A 22878-nucleotide genomic window follows, 5' to 3' on the forward strand; every position below is an offset into this window, starting at 1 on the left:
CGCGCCCCGCAGGTCTCCGGCCACCGCCGCGACCCCGCAGCCGGCTTGCAGCCTCAGTGGGCCCCGCCCGCACGTAGCCCCGCAGCCGCCGCGGCCGCAGACCCCGGTGCGGCCGCCATCTTTGTCTTCGCTCGGGATATAAACTTTGAATAGGACTCTTCTTGGATTTGCAAGTAAATACAAAAATAATAGAAATAGGGTATGTTTGGGGAGGAAAAAACCTACTAAAGCTTTAATAAATGCAGGAGAATACAGAAGCTAAAGGAGTACATCAATCAATTTCTTTCTTAGGGCTGGCAAGGTAGCTCAGTGGACTAAGTGCCTACTTAGGCAAGCGCAGGGACCAGGGTTCAATCCTCTGCACTACACGCCACGCTGGCCCCGTCCCCAGGCATGCGGAGCTGGCAACCGAGTCCCAGCATGGTAGCACACACCTGTGATCCCAGCACGGGGAGGCTGAAAACAGGAGGATCACTAAAGTCTGAGCTGCAAAGTGAGATCCTGTACCAAATACATAAATTTAAATTTTTTTTCTTAATTTTTTATTTCATTTATATCTTTCTAGACATGCTAATGTGTTGACAATATGTTCAAATAAAAGAAAGAAAACCAACAGAACACAACAGCACCACTGCAAGCCCTCTCTTCCCTTCACTGCCTCAACAAGTGCACTGGACACCACCGAGGCCAGCAGGGGGACACAACAAGGCTTCCAGTGAACCCCAGCACTAATGCGGTGAGGACCAGGGGAGAGCACGAGAGGGGCTGGCTCTGGACACTGCCAGGATGTGGTCAAGGCTGCAAACACAGAAATGCACAGGCAGTATAGGGAGAGCCTGTGGGGAGGGGAGCGCGGCATCAGCAGGCAGCACGCAACTTCTCAACCAAGAGGGAAAGACGGTGAGCAGGACCTCACAGTGCCAGCAGAGGAACAGATCTGAGGGGAAGTGAGTTTGCAATATGGGCACTCACCTAAACGACAGTAGCTGGACAATTACAGTGCAAAGTACCCAATATATATTATTTTCCTTCTTCTTTCTCACATAGGGATTTCTTGAAAAACTTACCTCTCTGCACGAATCACACCACTGTAGTAGGGGGGATCCCAAGGCATCAGTTCCTAAAATGGAATAATTCACTGTCATGAAAGCTACTGATTATTTCATGATTTTATCAGTAACTCAGCCAGCTTATAAAAGCTGACCTAACATTACCACTGTGTAACAGCTGCCTAGAAGATGCAAACCAGTTGTTAATGGAAGCTAGAGAAATTTTATAACACTCTTGAAAACTCATGGTCCAGCAGATTCTTTGTAGTCAATGGGTAGAGAGAGATATATAAACAAGGCGTAACTCTAGCTATGAAGAACATGTAAATGTTGTTGTAAATGAAAATTAACAGAAGCCAACATTAAAGGATGTAGTCACTCAAAATGACGTTTTTCCCAAAATGAAATCCATGTATTAATGCACAAAATATAGGTATGATTAAAGTTAAGATTAGGATTCTTTTTAAATTAAGCAAGAAGCTTAGGATGTATTTTCAAAATGAAAGCAACAATTTAAAATATAACTAAGGCAGAATTAACTCTAATCTTGGCAAAGAAAATACATCTTAGATAAGCACTGTAATAAGTTGTTTCTGATGACTAGCAGAAAATACTAAAAGGAAGGTTGAATGCCTGAGTGAAGCATCCTCCCCACAAAATGTGCAGTTAAAAAAATATGACCGAGGGGGCTGGGGAGATATCTCAGTAGAATAAACGCTTGCCTGGCAAGCTCAAGGGCCTGAGTTCAATCCCCAATTCTGCCAAAAAAAATAAATAAATAACCAAGAAGCCAGGCTGTGGAGTCGAGATGCTTGGGTTCAAGTCTTCAGTCCTTACCAGACTGTACGCCGTAAGAGGGCCGGGCCTTGGCATCATCCCTCTTACATCCTGGCACCCTGATCAGTGCTCACTGTCATCGTATAATAAATACTTATTGGCTGAATCAACAGTCCTCAGAATAAGACTGCTAAATATACTTAACCTAGTGAGTAGAACTCCTGGCATTAAATATGCTATCAGTAACTACCTGCTGGTGGCTCTTCTTTTCTATTACCCTTTAAGTCTTCAGCTCAGCATCATCTCCTAAAATTATGAGCAGTTCTTTCCCATGTCACGTGATCACACTGCTTTCCTGGGATGTCTCACAGTGTACCCTACATGCAGGATTATTTTCTTTCTCCCCATAGGCACCTGGAAGGCAGAACCTGTGTCCATGGAACTCAGCACCCTGGATTCAGCTCCTGAAATGCGCTTCCTCCATTAGCCTCTCTGGATGCTGACAGCGTGCAAGTGGGCTTGGGATGGCATGAAACAAACATAACATGGTCCCTGCAGTAAAGAATCAGAGGTCTGGGCAGTGGAGAGTGACTCAGAATGGTACTGCGATGTTGTTCCATGTAAAACAGCCCATGAGAAGCGCATTAATGACACACAAAATGTATTATATATTGAAGGCTGGAGCATTAAACTCCCAGGAGAGTATTTAAATCAGGAAATATTTGGAGGAGGCAAAAACCTACATTAAGTTTTGAGAACTGGAAGCCATTAATCCAGATAAAAAAGGAAGAGAGGCTTATGTCTGTGGCTGGCACAGAAATGTCAGTTAAAAAGAAAGCAAAGCAAAGGACACCAGCTAAGGACAAAGCTAAGTGAAAAAGGTACGAGAGTATCACGCATGTGTGAGCAGAGAGCAATGAATACTGGCTCAGCCTGGAGGGACGCGCGGGTGGGGCAGCAGCGACAAGCAGGGGCCGACTCCAAACTCCAAACGGGCCTGGGGGGAGATGTAAGGAAATTGCAAAGGAAACATGAGAATTAGAGACTTCTCAAAGAATTTTAAAGAACAGAATAATAAGATCAGACTTATTTTTTAGAAAATCCCTCCGATGGCAGCAATTCATTCATTCGTTCAAAGTTCAAGTAAGTGCTGAGAACCCACCCTATGCCTAGTGGAGAGTGGGCTGGGCACACTAAGCAGTCTGAATCCAAGACGGTTTTGAGGGGAGCAAAAACAAAAACAAAAACAAAAAAGGTCAATTAGGCAACTATAACTATAGTCTGAGTGAGAAATCATAATGCCCACAACCCAGACTGTGGAAAGGCATACAGGAAAGCAAGTACCTACAGCAGTGATGGCGAACCTTCTAGAGCTTTCAATGGTATAAGCAGCCCACTAAAGTGCTTGTGCCAGAGGGTCACCAACCCCGCCCCAGAGTCTGGGGAAGGTGGACCCTGCAGGCACTAAATGGTGGTATGAACACCTGGGGCCTTATGGGACTCAGGCTGTGGGGTCTGCCCAAGATCTCACTCCAGCAGGTCTGATGTGGGGCTGGGGACTTTGTGTCTCTACCAAGACTCCAAGCAATGCTACTGAATCCGGTCCAAGGACCACCCCACTTTGAGAACCACTGGTTGAGACTGAGTGGTGATTCTGGCTGAGGCAACAGATGAGTGCTGGTACCATTCCCAGAAGAGAGTTCATGAGAAGATCAGCATTCACAAATATATGCAGAGCCATCTGCATCAATAAACTACACAAAAATGTGCGGGAAGGACAGTTCTCTCATTCCAGCCTTTACTGTGTTAGCTTCTGGTGACACATCTTTCTGCTCCTATTTCACCAAACTAAAGTCTGATCTATTATCCCGTCTCCTGACTCTTCCTACAAAGTCCAAATGTACAGATGACTGGTGCTTGTTACTTTGCTAGACAGAGCTCCTATTATAAGCTAACAATGACTATTCTAATTCTATCAAGTACAGTAATTTGCAATCTAGTTTTTATTTTATGTGTCTGGAAAGATGGCAAATAGTCTCCAAATCCACAAGGTTTCTTTCCCTAAAATTTTTCTAAAACTACAGCTCTAGTAGCTATCAAATCAAGAATTATCAGCAACAAAAATGACATCTGCCCAGAAATCTTGCGGTACCTTTAAACCAATGGGAATATGGTTCTAATATCTAGCAATCTATCACTTTGTGAGCACCCCAATCACGGGCAGCATTCTATAGTGTGAAGTGATATAACCATACAAATGACTTTAGGATTAAAAACAATGTACAAGTATTGGTTGGAATGGGGTACACTCTGCCAGTCCATGTTAATCTACTTCTTGGAGCAAACAAACATATGAGCACATAAACAACAACAGTGAAGGCTAAAACTGCCACCCGCTGCATCAAGCCTCCCGGCTCATTAAAGGCTACCTCACCCTGGGAAGCCAACATGGAAGAGGGCTCTGCCTGTACTACATGCACATACACTGTATTAATACACATTGATATACTGTATGTGCAGTAACAAACATAGAACACACTGACTATTCAACAAAAATACTTGATTTCCAAGCAATCTCAGACTTGGACCTACAGATCAAATACTTTAATACCTTTATTCCCCAAGGCCAAGTCTCAGAAAGAAGACTACACAGATGGCCAGTGTGGCAAACAAAAGTTCCAGAATGGAGATAATGCTTTCTGTTGGTCTTAAAAAAAAAAAAAAAAAAAAAAAAAAAAATTGTCCAACACAGTTACTTACAGAATTTTGAGGATTTAGCTTCATCTTCATCCCTTGCATCATCTCAAAATCTTTTACAGTTCTGTAAGAGAGGTTTATCATTACTAGTTAGAACAAAACTTTAATAATTACATTAATAAAGAATTAGCTGACCACTTTTACTTCCATTCATGATAAAATTAGATGTCATTCCTAGTGCAAAGGTAAACTAGTATTAATCCAAATCTTCCTTAAGTGTCAGAAGAGACAACATACTAATTAGCACCTTCCTGAAACTTCACCTTAAAAGGCATCAGGCAGGGCCAGGGAGATAGCTCAGTGGCATAAGGACCTACCTCACAAGTGCAAGGTCCCAAGTTCAATCCCCAATACAAAAAAAAAAAGCATGGGCAAATGTGTCTTCTTTTTTTTTTTTTGGTGGAACCGGGGATTGAACTCAGGCCCCTGCACTTGCCAGGGAAGTGCTTATTCCACTGAGCCATTTCCCTGTCCCGAGGCAAATATGTTTTAAAAGCACTACAGCTTGAAAAAACTAGCAATGTTACAGAAACATGCAAAGCATTAATCAGCAAACTTTACATGGCTATTTTTTTTGCTGTATTTTAAAAATGAAAAAAAAATTACTCTTTATAAGAGAATATTAACACAGATCAACATATCTATAATTTTTCTCTATAGAAAATCTCTACCTCAGCAATCATTCATTAGGTACTAATATTTGTAAAATATATCAAAATTAACTCCTAGATAAAACTATAGAATGATGAAGATATGTTTGCTGAAAATAGAATCTGCAGCTACATACAAGTGGATAACGAATACTAATATTTATAAAACCAAGTTGGTGGGGCTGGAGAGATGGCTCAGTGGTCTAAAGCACCTACTTGGAACAAGCTTGGCAAAACACAGGGACCGCGGTTCGATCCTCCAGCACCACATGCCAGCCAGCCCCGCCCCCTGGTGGGCTGAGCTGGCCACACACTCACACACAAACACACACACACACACACTAAATAAATGTTAAAAAAAAAAAAAAAAACCAAGTCGAGTAGAATAAATTCTTAATACATAACTAGCATTCCCTCCTCACTATATCAAAGGCACAGTGATTCACTGGGGTCAAAAAAGATTTTAAAAGTGATAAATGTTAAGTCCAATTAGAAAGGAATGGGTTTCAAGACAAAAATTAATAATACAAATGGGAAATTTGAGCTACAAGTGAATGTGTTATAGTCCAAAAAGGGGGCAAATGTGAATAGCACTTTAAGAAAGAGACAAGCCAGCCTTCTTCGACAGCCCCAAGCCTGCCCCTTCCTGCAGCCCTGAGAGTGCCACTCTCAGCCGAGGACTAGGACAGGCCAGGCACAGGCAGAGGCACACACTCGGCGCCACAGAAGAGACTGAATGCGCAAAGGGCCCGCCAGACCAGGAGAACACCTCCCCTCGAGAGTTACGGAGGCTGAAGCGAAGTGGTCTGAACACACACAAAATCCAGACAGATCATCTACCACATTCATGCGTTTCCTGTATTTGGCCTAAAAGAGAAAAGCTGCTTTACAAAACATGTTATCAAATGGATGCCAGCAGTTAAGATAAATAGTTTTGAGAAGGCTTTGCAAATGTTTTTAAATACACACAAAGGATGGCTTGTCAGAAACACTGGGTTAATGGGCGGGAACCATCGAAACTATCAAGATTGCTGTGGCGGATCCACCTGTGCCCCTTCCAAGTGTGCCTCGTGGCTGGTGTCACTAGATGGCCAAGTTGTCGCAGATCTTGTAGTCCAACTTAATAATTTCACAGGCTACTTCCTAAATGTTTCATAAATCAAGTTATTTTCAACAAACAAATACATAACTAAAACAGCAAAAAGTAAAATAGAAACTAACCTCTCAGAAAGTTTGTCAGATAGTTTCTCAAGGAACTGCATGACAGTCTCTAAAAACGAAATTCAAAAACTCTTTAATTGTGTGAAGTAAGATGAAAATTATCTGTTAAAAATGTAAGGACCATAATCTATACAACTGCCTTAAAGTGATGGTTTCAGAAAGACTGAGAGCTGCTAACACGCTGGATACATAACAAGCACTTCCAGATGACAATCATCTCTTAATAGAAAAATAAACTCACATAGTAATAACCCAAAGCCTTAGTATATACCCCAAAATTAAAGGCACTAGTGAGAAACTAAAAGGCAAAACCCAAAATTTCATTGTGTTTCTTTCTACCTATTCATGTGTGTAAAAGAAAAAATTAAATTGCTTAGTCATGCTGGCTTTCTCCAAGTTTTAAAAAAGACAGCCAGATTCAGGTTAAAAATCAGTACAGTCAAGTATGATTTACTGAAGACTAAATTTTAAAAATCATTCTTTCCAAGTAACCGTTTTTATTTTTATATTCAACTGCAGAATAATCTACTAGGATCAAATTAAAAGAAAACTGAACGAAATCGTAACATTAGAAATGTGATGTTCTAAGAGAATTTTTAATTCCTCATTGAAATACTCCAACTATAGTGACTATAATTTATAAACCGGTAAAAGCAACGTGGCAGGATTACCATTACTTCCCATGAAAGGAAATGCTTCGCGCAAGGTTTTCATTTCGCACTGTCTGCCACTGACTTATGTGTACCGTACAGAGCTTTCATGTATTTTAGGTTTGCCACAAACATCGCTTTTATAGTTTCCAGATGATCCTTTATATGGTTTTAAGTTTCTTGCCCTCTCTTCAATTTAAGTTATCTCCTTTCGGAGTAAAATAAAAGGCTAAGGAAAAAGCGGAGGTTAACCAACACCACGAAGCCCCCGGGTTTCTTGCCACTGTCAACTTAAGAAGCCTGGAGACACGGCCCCAGGTGCTGCTGCTTTCCTACTGTGACTTCAAGAATTACGAAAGGAAAACAAAGCTGTGGTGTAGCACCAGCTTCCCCCACCACCCTTCCCCTTCGTGAGCAGGGATCTGCCGATAATGGCGCCTGGCGCTAGCTGTGCTGGTCTGCTGAGCTCCCAAGCCCATGGTGGATGCCCACAGCTGCGCTGGCCTCCGGAGGCCGCCCTCACTCCCTCCTCCTCACGCTGACATTTCTGCTGCGTGGCTTGCAAGCGCACAGGCGCTGTTCGCCTCCTCCCGCGCCTGAGCCTGGCTGCTCAGCGGCCCTTGCAGTTTTCATCCCAGTCTGATCTCTGCCTCAGTGGGCTCCAGAGCTCAGGTGCTTTGGGTGCCTCCTGGCCTCCCGCCTCCCGCACAGCCCAGTCAACCCCTACTTAGCACCCTCATGAGGACGTCAACTGGCATCTCAGACTTAACCTGAACCAAACTAAGCTCCACTCCTCCCCAGCTTAGCTGACAGGAAACTGCTGTCTCTAGCTGCTTAGGTCAAAACCTCTGGCTCACACCTTGCTCTTGGTAACTAATTTCTGTCAAATAAAAACATCACTGTGTGTCAGCGCTCACCTTATTCCCCCAACTGACACTGAGAGTCAGGACATCAAGGCAGCCACAACTGCACACAAGTAGACACTCACAAAAGAGGACTTCCAGAACTGCTTCTGAGAGTGGCAAGAACGATGGGATAAGTGTGCTCGACGTGAGGAAGAAGACTGTGACAGGCATGGAGGGCACTGCTCCTTTTACTGTAGCAAGTATGTTGTATCTTTTAACTTAAACACTCACTGTATGTCCTGGGCCTACCTACAGGCAGGCACTCTTCCACCCAGCCTGCACGCATGCTTGTGCTTCTGCCTGGAGCCTCCACCCCAGAGGTGCAGGCAGACTCGGTCCTCCATCAGGACTGTGCTTACACGTCCTGCTCTCAGTGAGCCCGCCCGGACACCGCTCTGAGGCTAACACCACGCCACCACTCACTGGCAGTCCCCATCCCCTTCCCAACTCCACAGCGCACGTGAGTAACACCACACTCCTGACCAACAGGCTTTGGTCTTACTGCGTTCCCGAAAGTGCCAAGTGCCTACAGCAGGACCCTTCCTACTGTGAATCATCTCCAGTGAGTAGAATACGACAGCAGACACACAGTGAAAGCTTCTTAAGCCAATGACAGAGAATACGGGCTACAGAGGATGAAAGCACAGACTTTGGAAAACCGTGAATTTAGAGTGTGTGCCGAGGATCCGGCTCTGCCACACGGTAGCAATATATACTTATTTTATATTCCATATCTATGACATGGCTACCAATACCTATATCACAAGGCTGTAGAGTAACAAAGAGATAACAGAATTTGAGTTATTTATAGAAAAATAGATGCACCTTGAGACCATAATGTTAAATGACACATAAGCCACATAAGCTTAAATATTGCATGCTTTCTGCTGTATGGAAACTCAATATAGAAACAAAGTGCCAAACGAAAGATATCAGGAAAAAAGAGAAGAAAGTTATTGTAATCCAGCATGAACAAGGCACTAAAAGTATACCTGGATTTAGTACAATGTCTTATGTGCTTTATATGTTCTGGCCTGTTAATCTATATATATCATAACTTTATAAGGACTTACAAGACACATAAATGAATCAGATCCTGGCAATTTAAAGGCAGGATGGAGGGAAAGGAAATAAAAGAACTGAGATGTGTTATGTTAATGTACCAATTCTCCACAGCCAATGAAATCATGTATTGCAAACATGGATCAATAAAAATAAAAAAGTTGAAGAATAAACAGTAACAGAAGAATAAATAATGAACAATATTCTAACATTATTTTGTAACATAATATAAAGTAAAAATATAGTATAATCCAATTGGTGGTAACAGTGACCACAGGGAAAAAACCAAGTAGTAAAGGACGTTCAACGTACTTCCTTACAGTTACATACACGTAACTGCTGAGGAACTAAACTATAAGGAACAAATCTTAAGTACTTTAAGGGTTCAAGAAGAGGGCAGAGGCAAAGAAAGAGGTCCAATGGGCTTCAGGATTGGCCTCAGAAGCCCTGAGTAGGACGCGAGGCGACAGAGCAGAAGCGGCCTGTGTGCTAAGGGAAAAGCCACGCGTGGAGTGCACAGTGGGATCCGCGGGCTCTGAAGGAGTCCTGGGCACGCGAACAGGAGGAGGCAGGGGTGAGGCGCAGGGAGAAGGGCACACAGACGCAGCACCCCCGCGGGCCCCCAGGCCTCCCACCAGGGATGCCAGGCGCAGGACCGGAGACCACTCCTGGTAGTCTCCTCACTCTCCATGGCACTGGATCTTGTAACCGCAGCCTCTAAAAAATACATCTGGACCTCACAGTTCCACTATCTCAGCCACCCTAAACCCAACTCACTGCCTAAATTATAAATAATCTTCAGATGTCTTTAAAAAGCTAATAAATATATCATTATATCATTATCACTGTGTAACATTTTCTCTTACATAATATCAAACATAAAGAGCTCAATGTAGCACAGGTAAGTTCACTGCACCACAAGGGAAGATACCCCCCCGACACACACCTACCCATGCTGCACTCTTCTCGCTGAAAGACCCTCGAGATCCTCCTGCCCCAGCCTCCCAAGGGCTGGGATCACGAGCCTGCACTGCCACATCAGGCTTAAAAACGAGGTTTTTATGACTGTGTGGTTTATTTTGGTTTCGTAATAGTGGGGATTGACCTTGGATCTTCATACTGAGCTACATCTCCAGGTCTTTTTATTTTTTGAGACAGGATCTCACTTGTCTCATTTTTTGAGACAAGTTCCCACTCCAGGGCTGGAACTTGCCACCTTTCTGCCTCAGCTTCCTGCAGTGCTGGCGTCACAGGCATGCACAACATGCTGGGCTAGGACTATATATTTTTCCATGACTGGTCTATATACTGCCACCCCAGTATAAATACTGTTTTTTCATTCCCATTCTGATTCTAATCAACTGATTAGACTGTGTACACAAACTATGTGAGTTAGAACAAAAACAATTCAAACTGTATCAAATAAAAATTAGATGTGATTTACTTTCAATATATAAACAAAATAAAATACCTTGCCCAGACAGGGTATGTGCCAAATTATTAGCTCTAAAGATCATTTCTATCAAAAGTTGTCAGTGATCTCCATAAGTGGTTCTCTGAGTGCATTAAAAACAAAGCACTGATTTACAGTATTTAAATCAGAAGTTCAGGGCTGGGATGTGTGGCTCAGTGGAATACAGCAGTGCCTGCCTACCCTCAGCAAGGCTCTAGAGTCAATCATCTGCACAATCCCCCTCCAAAAAAAAAAAAATCAGAAACCCTATTTTGAAGCTCATCATGGTAACATACACCTGTAATCCCAGCACTCTGGGAGGCTGAGGCAGGAGGATTAGTTATTTAAAGAGATTCTATCTGTAAACATGAAAAGCACTGTGAATGTAGCTCAGTGTATCAGTGTGAAGGTCCTGGAGTCAATCTCCAGTACCATAAAAAAACAAAACAGAAAAAACTATTTTGTCTTGAACAGGTAGGTAAATGGGCATACCTGGGTTTTGAGCTATTGTTCCTTGGAGGGCCCTGTGGGAAAATGTAGAATACCCCACCAACTTTGCCAGAAGATCTCTGTTACTGAGCAGTTCTTCTAAACATTTTAATTGGCCAGCATTGGGGTAAAGAAAAATTTTATAAGCGGCTTCTCGAACCTGTATTTAAAAAAACATAAACACCATGACACAGAGTCATATAGGTTAGTGCTCACAAGATTATCGGCAATCATCACTTTCAAAATAGAGACACAAGGTGAATAAAGCCTTCAAGTCACATCTAGAAGGATACCACAGCACCCTTGACTAGAGCTCTAGAGGATTCTTCCAGCGTTGGGGGGATGAACTCAGACCCGGCGTCTCTATAACATAAAACATCTTTAACAGAGTGAAATAAAAACCTCAGCAGTTTAGAAGGTCAGTCATCGCTGTTATGTCAGACATTAATAATTACACCACTGCATTCTTTAAAACATCTATGGAATTAATGATCACACAAGTTAGATTTTTAGAGCTTAGTAATACTATTAAAAGATTTTAAAACATATGATCATGTTACCACTGATTTGGGGTTAAAACCGAGGTAGCACCATGTGCAGTGAGCTCAGATGGGAAGAGGAAACACGTACCAAGTCATCCGCAGCTTCCGCGTGCAGCCCATCGACAACTATGTGATTTCCATCGCGCACAAAGTGACGGTGAATGTGTTCGGGTAAGAGACGCTTTTCAATCTTGATGGGAAAGTTGGTTCCCATAAGAAACTGGCTACTCAAATCCAAGATTTTAACATTAAGGTCCACTGCTCTTTTCCGCTACAAGTGGGAAGAATACAAGTTATTTAAACACATTTCAAATTAAGATTTCATAATTAATATTACAATGAAGCAGGGCAAGGTGGCACACTTGGGAGTTGAGGCAGAAAGACCAGAAGTTTAAGCCCAGCCTGAGAAATTCGCTGAGACCATACCTTTAGGAAGGGCTAGACAGGCGGCCCAGTACAAAGCCCTGAGGTCAGTGAACTGCTGACTATCAATACATAGCTCATTCTGACGCTGAGAATTAATATGCACTATTTCAACAAAAAGATTATCTTCCTGATTTCATAACGTATCTGCTCATATTTCTACAACTTCTAGCATTCTGTTGAAGGTCTACATTATGTAACAGATCTCTGGAATTAGCAATGTGATAAAGTACTGAACTTTCTTCTGCTAGCCCCAAAAAACCCTTCATTAAATGAGTCAGAAACTACAGTGTGGAGAATCCTCCAAACAGTTGGACTACAGGTCCCATTCAACCCAGCTATTCCCCTTCTTGGTAGCATCTCGAAAGAATTAAAAGCACACACCACAGCCATATATGCTCACCCATTTTTATAGCAGCACAGTTTATAATAGCTAAATCTTGGAAACAGCCCAAATGCTTATCAATCGAGGAACAGGCAAAGATGTGACTTTTTAAAATATACAACAGAGTACTACTCTGCCACAAATAAGGATAAACTTGAGACATTTTAGGGAAAGGGATGTACCTTGGGACCATACTCTGAAGTAAAATAAACCAGATACACATGTGTAAATACGACATTGTTTCTCAGCACGAAAAACCAAGTATATATAAGGATCAAAACGCATGCTATCGTGAAATAGGAAGAAAATGTGCAAATGGGAAAGGGAACTATGGATGGGAGTGGGGAAGGAAGAGGGAAAAGTAAAAAAGTGAGAAAAAAAGGAAAAAATAGTTCCAAAGCTTCTGTAAATAGGGAGGGGAGGAAGGGTTGAAAGGAGGGTGGGTGAATGAGAAAAAGGAAAAGAAACAAGTTCTATCATGTACAGGTACAAATTCTGTATGACGAATGTGATCCCTGTGTATCTAAAATGCACCAATAAAATATGATGGGAGAAAAAACCACTAGCGAGCTCATTAGATCTGTTCAAGCTCTGGAGCTCACAAAGTGTTCTGCGGCAAATCAAGATTAAGTATTTGAAAGGCAGACTAGAAAACACTGACTCTCAAAAGAGTAAAGGGCTGAGGAAAAAGCAAACAAGTAATTCATCCTGCATGGAAGTAGTAAACACCCACCGAGGCTGCCCACACTGAGCTACATTCCTGAACTGAAGACTTTTTTTCCTTTCTTGAGAGTGTCTTGGAAAATCACTCATCTGTATGGGATGGGCTTGCACTTGAGATCCCCCTGCCTCAGCTTCCCAGAGTGCTGGGATAACCGGAGGACACCACCATGTCCAGCTCACCCTTCTGGGGATTGAATCCAGGCAACATCCTCAGCCCTTTGATCCTTTTTGAGATCTTGAGACACCTCGCTAAGTCAAACCTGAGATCCTGCTCCACTGCAGTCACCACACAACCTCCTGAGAAAACGGGGGTCCTCAAAGGAGTCACCGCACACATTTCACTATGAAACGTATGCCATCGCCCACATAACTGGTTGGCCTACCAGAGGCTTTTCAGCTACTGATCACTAGAAAACAAAACAGACTTCCAGCCCAAGCTCGTGAGGGCTGCAGCCGATCACGTGCAGCCTTCTGAGAGGGGGGCTAATACAGGCCCATGGCAGCTTCAGGCATGTTATGTCTTTAGCTCGAGTTCTTTAAAAGATAAAAGATATATATTTACGCTCCAGAAGAAGCTGGAACACTTTAGTATACAAAACTAACCCCAAGATTTTAATGCAGAAAATTCCAGCTTCATGGGAAAATAAAGTTTCCCAAGACTCCAAAGTCTCTTGGGCCCGGATTTCTCTTTGCTGTCTCTGATTTGGCTATGCATCACCATCTAGTGGCAATCAGTGGAATAACAAGTTAAAATTACATAATTTTAAATTTTTCCTCTATGCTTTTATTTAAAAACCTTAAATGTCTAGGTTTAATTATTCTAAACATTTTATCACCTTATAATCCCCGGAAAAATACAAACTGAGTTCACTTCCTAACTTCAGTGATCTGCTAGGTATATCACGTACCATGGTAAGATGACAGTTTAATAGGCAGTATGTTAAACAGTGGAAATCCTAGGAAACTTTTTTTTCTTTTTTTTCTTGGAGACAGGGTCTTCCTATGTAGGCTGGCTTTAAACTCACTACGTAGCCCAGTTTGGTCGAACTCAAGGCAATCCTGCCTCAGTCTTCTGAGTACTGAGATTACAGGGGTACACCACTACACCTGGATAAAACCATGAAATAATTACTAAAACACATTTCTAATCACTTTAAACTTTTAAATTATATTCAGGAGATCTTAAAAATGAAAATAAAAGGGTCAGGTACAAAGGTGTACACCTATAATCTAGCTGTCCAGGAGACTGAGGCAGTAGGGTTGGCTTAGCCCAGGAGCTCCAAGCCAGGCTGAATAACTAATCAGAAACAGGCAAGACCTGTCTAAAAAAGAAAAACAAAACAAAACCTGGGGAGTACAAAGGGCTTTGTGCTATGCACCTGTGCCAAGGGGGCGTCTTTGAGGACAAGAGAATTAGGAAGAACTAAGATTTATTTTTCTTGTATCTTTAATCAAGGGATCCCTGGGGAGCTTTTGCAGGGAAGAGCATTTACATTATGCAATTATAGCAACAGTAACACTTTCCAAATAAAGGCAGTTAAACTTAAATGCCGGAGGGGAAAAAAAGTAAAAGGTGAGTTTGGGTAAAAATGAAATTCCTCCAGCTGAACTGACAAAAGCTTCACAGACCATAAGGCCTGAGGATGAAGTCTTGTGCAGATTTCTACCAGGCAGACCTGGCAAACAGGCAGAGGCAGGGGAAGGTGCAGTAAGCTCTGTGTCACCTATTGTCACTAGACAAAGGAGTGACCGGAAGCTTCTGGCCAGGAGATTAACAAGGCCATCGATGCTTTAAAAAATAAATCCCGTGTTCAGACTGGAGCGCCTGAGCAGCAGCAAGCCCACAGGGCTCTGGCTCAGTCATCCCACCTCTGCTACATTCACCAGGGTTCACCTGTCACAGGAAACAGTACCAGCCTCCACGCTGTCACAAAGATGTGACAAGAGACGTGTGCTTTGCTACAGCAAATGCCCAGGTATGTGCATCACAGTGAGGTCAGGACAGCCAAACCCTCTGGTCAAGGTGAACTGTTCTCAGAAAGAACAATCCAAGGACTGGGTCGGTAAGGTACGAGAGTCCTGGTAAGAGAAAAACGCGAACAGATTCCAAAAGTTTCTCTCTCTTTGAGATAAGGTCTCCCTGAGCACCTCAGACTGGCCTTAAACTCACTTTGTAGCCCAGGCTGGCCTCAAACTTCTGAAAAACCTCCTGCCTCTGCCTCCCAAGCGCTATCTTACATGTGGGCACCAGCGTACTTGGCGCTGAAAATTTCTTTTGGGTGGCCTGGAACAGCGTATACATCACGAGAACACCAGACTGCTAATAAAGAACTGGTCTGGAGAAGGCCGCGGTTGTTTCTTGCAGGTAACGTGAGTTTACAGGGGAGCCCATCAGTTTGTGGTCTGGCAGGAAAGCAGGTCCTGGCTCAGGGTCACAGCAGGAGCCAACTGCTGACCTTAATGCCTCACACAAACATCAGAACTGTTAGCAGATTCACCATTTTCCAACCCAGCACCAATCAAAATGACACCATGTTTCAGAGGAATCTGGCCGGTGGCTTCCTGGTGGTTCTGGGGCCAGAAAGCAAGTGACCTCCGGGATGGTGGATGTGGTGGCGCTTGGCTCTGTGACCTTGGGGCTGGTGGATCTGGTAGCCCTTGGCTCAGTGTGATTTAGTTTCCAACAGTCTCATGTTTCAGAGTCAACCTCCTGAGGCAGGGAATGTAAACCAAAGAGAAAGGTGTTCCTTGTCCTCTCCCTTCTCGCTCACAGTCGAATACCCCGCAGTACCAGGGAGTGAACTGGGGACCTCGCACTTGCCAGGCAGGTGCTTATGCCACTGAGCTATTTCCTCAGCACCAGACTGAAAGACTTAAACCCCGAAGTTCAGTCCTGAAGCACAGACACTAATGAATCCACAAGAGTACAACAAAAGACGTTCCCCAGAAAGGACTTCCAGATCTCCTTCAAAAAGTATGTTTTTGGGAACTAATGACAGCCATCTTCGGAAACAATCTGGTATTGCAGACTGGCTCAGAAAGGCAAGCCTAACCAAGCGTGGTTTTCACAGTTGGCTCTCGGCGTCCCAGCGCTTCCTTCCTCTTAGCTGCAAGTCACTACCACTTTCTGCCACCTGGTTGTCTCTGAAGAAGGAGATTTTTAAAAACACCAGAAGATGTAAAAGACGTCTATGTTCATGTATTGACAGAATTAATATTGTCAAAATGGCTTCTATAATCTACAGATTCAATGCAGTCCCTATCAAAATACAATGACATCCTTCATAGAACTAAAAAATAATTATGAAATTCAGAGGGGAATACAAAAACAAAAACGAGAATAGCCAAAAGTAATTCTGAGCAAAAATCAAAGCATTGCAATACCTATCTCAAATGACACAACAAAGCCACAGCAACAAAAATAACACAATACTGACACAAAATAGACACACAGACAAACAAGCGGAACAGAACAGAGGACACAGAAACCCTTGCAACTACAATCATCTGATTCTGGACAAAAGAGCCAAGAATATACACCGGAGAAAAGTCAGCTTCTTTAATAAATGGTGCTGGAGGTACTGTACTGGGTACCTACTGGCAGAAGATGGGAAATAGAGCCTTATCTCTTACCCTCTATAAAAATAAATGAAAAATGGACCAGAGACTTGCACAGGAAATAACAGGATCAACAAATGGGATGACATCAAGTGAAAAAGCTTCTGCCCCGCGAGGGTGTTATGGCTTGTATCTAGATACTGCCCTTAAACCTCATATGCTCTGGGGAGGTGACAGGATCATGGGGGTGTGATGCTGGGTTAGCTCACCAGCTGTTGGTTTAGCACAGTTCTGGGTATGGACTTAAGTGAGGAGGGACCCATCCCTGGTGTGGATGGCACCAAGGAACAGGCTTGTAGCCTGGATGGAATGAAAAGGGAAAAAAGAAATCTTGCTGTCACACTATGAGCTATTTCTCTTCGTCCATGCTGCCCTGCCTTGGTATCAGCTGACTATGAGCTGAAACCTCCACAAATTGTGAGCTAAAATAAATCTTTTCTCATGTTAAAAAAAAAAAAAAGTCACACTATGTATAAGATATGATGCACAGTCATCCCTGGGGACCTACAGGGACTGCTTCTAAGACTCCTTTTCCCCCACTAACACAAAATCCACTGGTGCTCAATTTCCTTAGTAAAATGATAGCACAGAATGCAGGTGTATCTTGTCACAGGCTTTAAATCAGCTCCAGATGACTGACAACACCTAGAAGGGGGAGAGACAAGGCAAAGGGGGCATGGAAAGAACTACGATGTGTATGCACATGTACCCAGTCCTCGCAATGCAGGTATCATTATGTGCCACAAACATACTAATTAAAATAAAATTAAAACGCAGATTATTCTTAACATCTAATAACATAAATATCATGTAAATAGTGAGTATAGGGGCCGGGGAGAGGGCTCAGTGGAATAAGCGCTTCCCTGGCGAGTGCAAGGGCCTGAGTTCAATCCCTGATTCCGCCAAAAAAAAAAAATAGTGATTATACTGTATTGTTTAAGGCCTAATGACAAGCAAAAACTCTATACAGATGCAACTTTTTGCTGTTGTTGTTTACTTCTTCAGATAGGGTTACACTATGCAGGTCAGGTTGGCTTTGAGTTTTGTAACCTGCGCTGGCCTCAACTCCCAGTGAGCCTCCTGCCTCAGCCTCCCAACAGAGGCAATGTCCTTCCGAGTGCTTTCCTTTGGCAGTGTGCTGGATCTCGATGCAGAAATCACAGACACAGAGGCCTGGCAGTAGACCAAGAATACCATCTACTTTCCAAGGTATTCTGATGAACTAATATTTGTCCCTAGATAAACAATGTAATTATATTAGAAATATAACTGTGTTTCTTAAGAGAAACACAGTTAACTTGTCAAAGGGGGAGGGCCTAACCATAGCAGTCTAGACGAGAGTGGGGGGCCCCAGGGTGGGGAGTCCCAGCGCAGCAGACCCAGCAGTGTCCCTGTTCTCCAGCCCTGAGCTGGTCACAGGCAGGAGGCACCAGTTACTTGGCATGCCATTTTCTCCAAGCCCTGGAGCTGAGATGAGAACTTGAGCTACTTCCCACACTGCGACGAGGTCTGGGCAGTGCCAGGTCCTCCACCCCAGCACCCACGTTACACAACCTGCACCAGCCTGCCTCAGGGTGAGCACGCCCCATGTGTCCCACGTGAGTGAACCAATATGGTCTCAATGCCACCCTGTGCTCCCTGTCTTAATCCCAGCCTCATCTTAATTCCACCACATCTAAGATGACCCAACTGTTTCACAGAAGCTAAGACAAGAAGGGAGCATTACCTTTTCTTCATCTAAATGGATTCCACTGATTTCAAAATCAAACATGAACAGTTCAGCAACTCGCCTAAAATAAAATGAACCCCAGGTTACAACAGGTAATAAAAATCACCAAGAAAAATCAGGGTTTTGGTTGTTGCTATCACTCAGTCAGCCTTTTGAAAACAATGGCAAAAGTTGTCTGAGCACACACACCCCCACCAGCACACACACCACCAAGATGTGTGTTTGAAACCAGTAGCTCACTCTTGCAGAAGGCAGGCATGACATCTAATAGACAATCACAATCAGCTTGTCATGTGGGAGCTTATTCCCTCATTCACAGAGCACAAACCTGTGAAAGTCACCATCATAATTACTTACTTCAACTCCATCCAAACCCCAATAATTAAAAACATAAAACAGTTTCTACTTGGATGATTTTTCAAAGGTCCCTTGCCTGAGACTTTTAGTTCCCCTTCCAACCAGTAGAACCTCCTTCAGATGCTCAATTCTTTGAAGCCATGCTGGAAGCTGCATTTCTTGGCTAAGGAGGTTGTTTTCTTTCTTCTTAACCCTGCTTCATTCCTGGAACCAATTTCAAGTGTAACATCTTTTTCTGTAACAATGTATTTTAAACTGTTTTTCATCTGGAAGTAGGATAACTAGATATGTGAGGCATTCTTCTGGCTCTGCCTTTCCAAAATGGATATATTTATATTTTTTATCATTCTGTCAGACATCCTGAATAAACAGAATTAAAGTTCTTCTAAAATTCTGAAAATTCAAAGGCCATGTTAATAATGTAGCCATTAGGGACAGCCAAATAGCTCAGAGGATTAAAGTGCCGGGAAGCAGGCACAGGGGCCGACAAGTCCGATCTAGTAGTGAGACCCCGAACACCCTGTAGACCCTTCCCTAAAATACAAAAATAATAATAATAATGTAGCCATTCACATTCTTTCTTAAACAATGTGGAATGCCCCAAATCACCTTCATTACCCACCTCACTTCCTTTGCCTTTCTAAACAGCAGGTCCCCAAGCAGCCCTCTTTTTAAGTGAAAGTATTTTCCATCTGCCTCAGTAAAATAAAGGAAACATAGCAGGGACTGATAAGCTAAGGGTGGGTATTCACCAAATGCATTTGCTTATTCCGCAGTACATGTTTATTATACCACCCTTTACTATAGAAATGTTTGAAAAATAACTGATCTCACCAATAATAACGACCATTAAAATTCTTGTATTTCCTTCCTATTTACTTTCCATATGTTGCATTATGTATTTAAAACTTAGGAGATAATTATATTTTCTTTCATATTTGGTTTTCTTATAAAATTATAACATAAACATAAACAAGTCTTCCTATCTTTAAATATCCTCCGAGAACATGACTTTTGATGTTTGTAGTGCATTTTACAACATGAACTGCAAATGTTTCCCCTTTTCCCACTCCCATAAACCATGCTATGATTTAAAACCACAACAAAAACCCATGCAAATCTCTATTCTTGTTTGTTCCCTTTAGGATAACTTCCAAGAACTTCGGCTGATCAAAAAGTAGGCACACTGATGTCAACTTATCAAACCTTCTCCTGAAAACTTCAATCCAAGCTCGCAGGACCCTTATCCCTAGCCATCAACACTACCCTTCTTTCTCTGCTTCAAATCTGTTGGCTGACGGGCTCTTTGCTGTTCCTCTGCCCTTCTTTAGCAGTGACAGGTCCCTCTGTAGGGAGTGTTAAGTACTGCGCAAAGCACCCTACATCAATTATTTCACTTAAACTTCACTGTAGTCCTATGGTCCGCTTTTTTCATTTCCTTTTTACAAAGGACTGAGAGAAGGCCCTAGAGCCAAGCCCGGCCGCAGCACCCTAGCTCTACATCCACTTGAAGCATATCTGGGTGAGTTTAATGAGAATCTGTTCTTTATTCCTTATTTGGTGAAATAAGAATTTCACAAAAAGAATTCTGTCCTCATTTTTCTACAAGGGGTTCAGTCTCTCTCTCTCTTTTTTTTTCCCCAAGTAATCTGTGAAGACTCAATAAGAAACTCACCCTTTGTCACGTAAGCAGCAACTGTCGCATTTATGTATACTGCTCGATGGCTTTTAGGTAACCAAATTAGGCCCTCTTTTTTTTTTTTTTTTTTTTTGGTAGCATGCCAAGAAAGAGTCTATATCCCAAGATTATAAATGCTTTTACAATTTTAAAAAATACTTATTTTTAAAAAATGCTTCTCTACTGGCCTAATATCATTTACTGAAAGGAACACTTCCCCTATTGACATGAAACGCTGTTTCTATCCCATACACAACACAAGCTAATGTGGATCTACATCTGGCCAACACTCCTCCATTCTTTTTACAGATTTAATTAACTATTCTGGCCTAAATATGTTGCTTTCGAAATAGTTTTTTTTTTTCAAAATTTTATTGATAAACAGCAATGAGACAGTTTCAAATCAAATCGGAAGTACAGTTTCAACAAATAACACTGCATATATTCTTAGTGGTTAATTGCTGTGCAAGATGCAGACTTGAGATTCCTATTTACAAACACCATTAGAACAAATCGAAATACAGTTTTTGTAGTATATTTTATTATCCAGTACACATCCCTTTGAGTTAATCTGCCAGAGTTTTCCCACCTACTCTAGCACATATGTGCTGCTGCCCTGCATAATTTCAAAATCAAAGTATCAACAAAAAAAAAAAAAATTTAGATATATAGACTGCACAGCAGTAAAGTTACAGGTCAGGAGAGGGCACTACTGAGCTTCCTTCATTCTCAGCTAAGAACAGTTTATCAGTTTCTCTACCTCAGTCACTTTCTACTTCCTAAGGTGTGAGTGTGTGTGTGTGTGTGTGTGTGTGTGTGTGTGTGAGTTCACTCTTCACCTTGCAGAGCTTACTCCAGAGTACAGTACACCTTCTGCTGCTTTTGTGACTAGGGTTTTTCCTCTATTACACTGTCTAGCGAGTATGCTGTTATACTTCTGCAAAGAGAACATACAGTTTTAGAACATCGGTTTTCTTTATCACTGAGCTTCTTAGAAATTCTAATTAGTGAAATTCTCCAAGTGGGGGACAAATACTAACATGTCAGACTTCCAAATTTATGGATCAATGGGATTGCTTATGAAAACATTTGCATATCTCCATAGAACGAGTGTTTCAAGGAATGAATCTAAACAGGATGAATTCATTAAAATCATTTCTCATGTATATCTTATGACAAGAGACTTTTTTTTTTTTTTTTTTTTGAGACAGGGTCTCGCTCCACAGTTTGGGCTGGCCTTGTGCTCACTTTTGTAGCTCCCTGGCTGGTCTCAAATTCACAGGGATCCTGTCTCAACCCCCCAGTGCTGGGATTACAGGCATGCACCACTACACCTAGTTCTGGGGTGGCACGACCTGCCCGGGAATCCAGGGCCAAGAAAGCATTCAGGGTTGGGGACTGAACTCAAACTCAGGACCCTGGGCTTGCCAAGTAGGTGCTTATGCCTCTGAGCTATCTCCCTAGCCCGGACAAGAGACTACTAAATTTGTAATTCTTTGTTTTTACCCTGTCTCAGGCTATCCCAGCAGCAAGGCTCTAAGATAGGAGTTTCTTTGAGGTGTCACTCAGCACTCTTGATGTGTGAGCACCACAGTGCAGTTATTACCCCAAATGTCTAATTTTTCCACATCCAAAGTTTTCCTCTAGAAAGACTATAGATATTCACCTGTTTTCTGCTTTCCATCATGTTTATTACTTTGTTTTTCAAAAATTTCAATTGGCATTTTAGCAGCATCTACAACTGTGGAACATATTTTATTGGTACAAGTCCTTGCATCTAAATCATCTATTAGCACACTACAAGTTGTACAATGTTAAGCATAGAAATATCAATTGGAGCATTAATAACTTTATTTTAAACATTTTATTAGTACAAGCTTGCAGTACACGCATTTTACAACCATGGTGGGGGAGTGGTATATATACATGATAGTTTATCTCTTTTTTTAATCTCCTTGCTTCTCCTCCCTCCAGCTTCCTCGAATTCCCCCGCTCCATTTTCATCCCTGCCATTATGAATCTTAGTCCGTGTTTATGGCACACTGCTCATGTCCACTGAGGGTATCAGGACCTTGTACCTGGAGCATGTGCACTCTGCTTCCCCAGCCCTCCTCCTCAGCCCTCTCCTGGTGCCCTGGGCCCTTGCTCATCTATACGGAATCCACACACACCCGCCTCCTCTCTCCTTCCTGTATTTGTCCCTTAGTTTGTACTTTGCCTTACTCAAATGAGAGATACATGACATTAAAATAAATCACTCAACATTCTATTTTCTAAGTGTATCCATTCATTTTCCCACTAATGTCTCACATTTGTCCTTCTTTACAGCCAAGTAGTATTCTGTTACGCAGATACCATAATGTTTTTACCCAATTGTCATTCTAGGATTTAGGCATTATGAACTGTGCTG

The 22878-nt window shown here is 42.5% G+C and overlaps 1 protein-coding gene across 1 annotated transcript in view; it reads right to left on the bottom strand.

The window, feature by feature from the left end:
* The window catches only part of Mipep (mitochondrial intermediate peptidase), a 172895-nt gene that overhangs the window by 135910 nt on the left and 14107 nt on the right, over nt 1-22878 (bottom strand). The window contains exons 5-10 of the mRNA XM_004631111.2: nt 18431-18494; nt 11644-11826; nt 11017-11173; nt 6455-6503; nt 4587-4647; nt 1068-1120 (exon numbers count right to left, since the gene is read on the bottom strand). Coding sequence (XP_004631168.1) covers nt 1068-1120; nt 4587-4647; nt 6455-6503; nt 11017-11173; nt 11644-11826; nt 18431-18494 — 567 coding nt within the window. The remainder of the gene's footprint in view (nt 1-1067; nt 1121-4586; nt 4648-6454; nt 6504-11016; nt 11174-11643; nt 11827-18430; nt 18495-22878) is intronic.

Source organism: Octodon degus, unplaced genomic scaffold, assembly GCF_000260255.1.
Source record: "Octodon degus isolate 3935 unplaced genomic scaffold, OctDeg1.0 scaffold00038, whole genome shotgun sequence".
Taxonomy (NCBI): Eukaryota; Metazoa; Chordata; class Mammalia; order Rodentia; family Octodontidae; genus Octodon; species Octodon degus.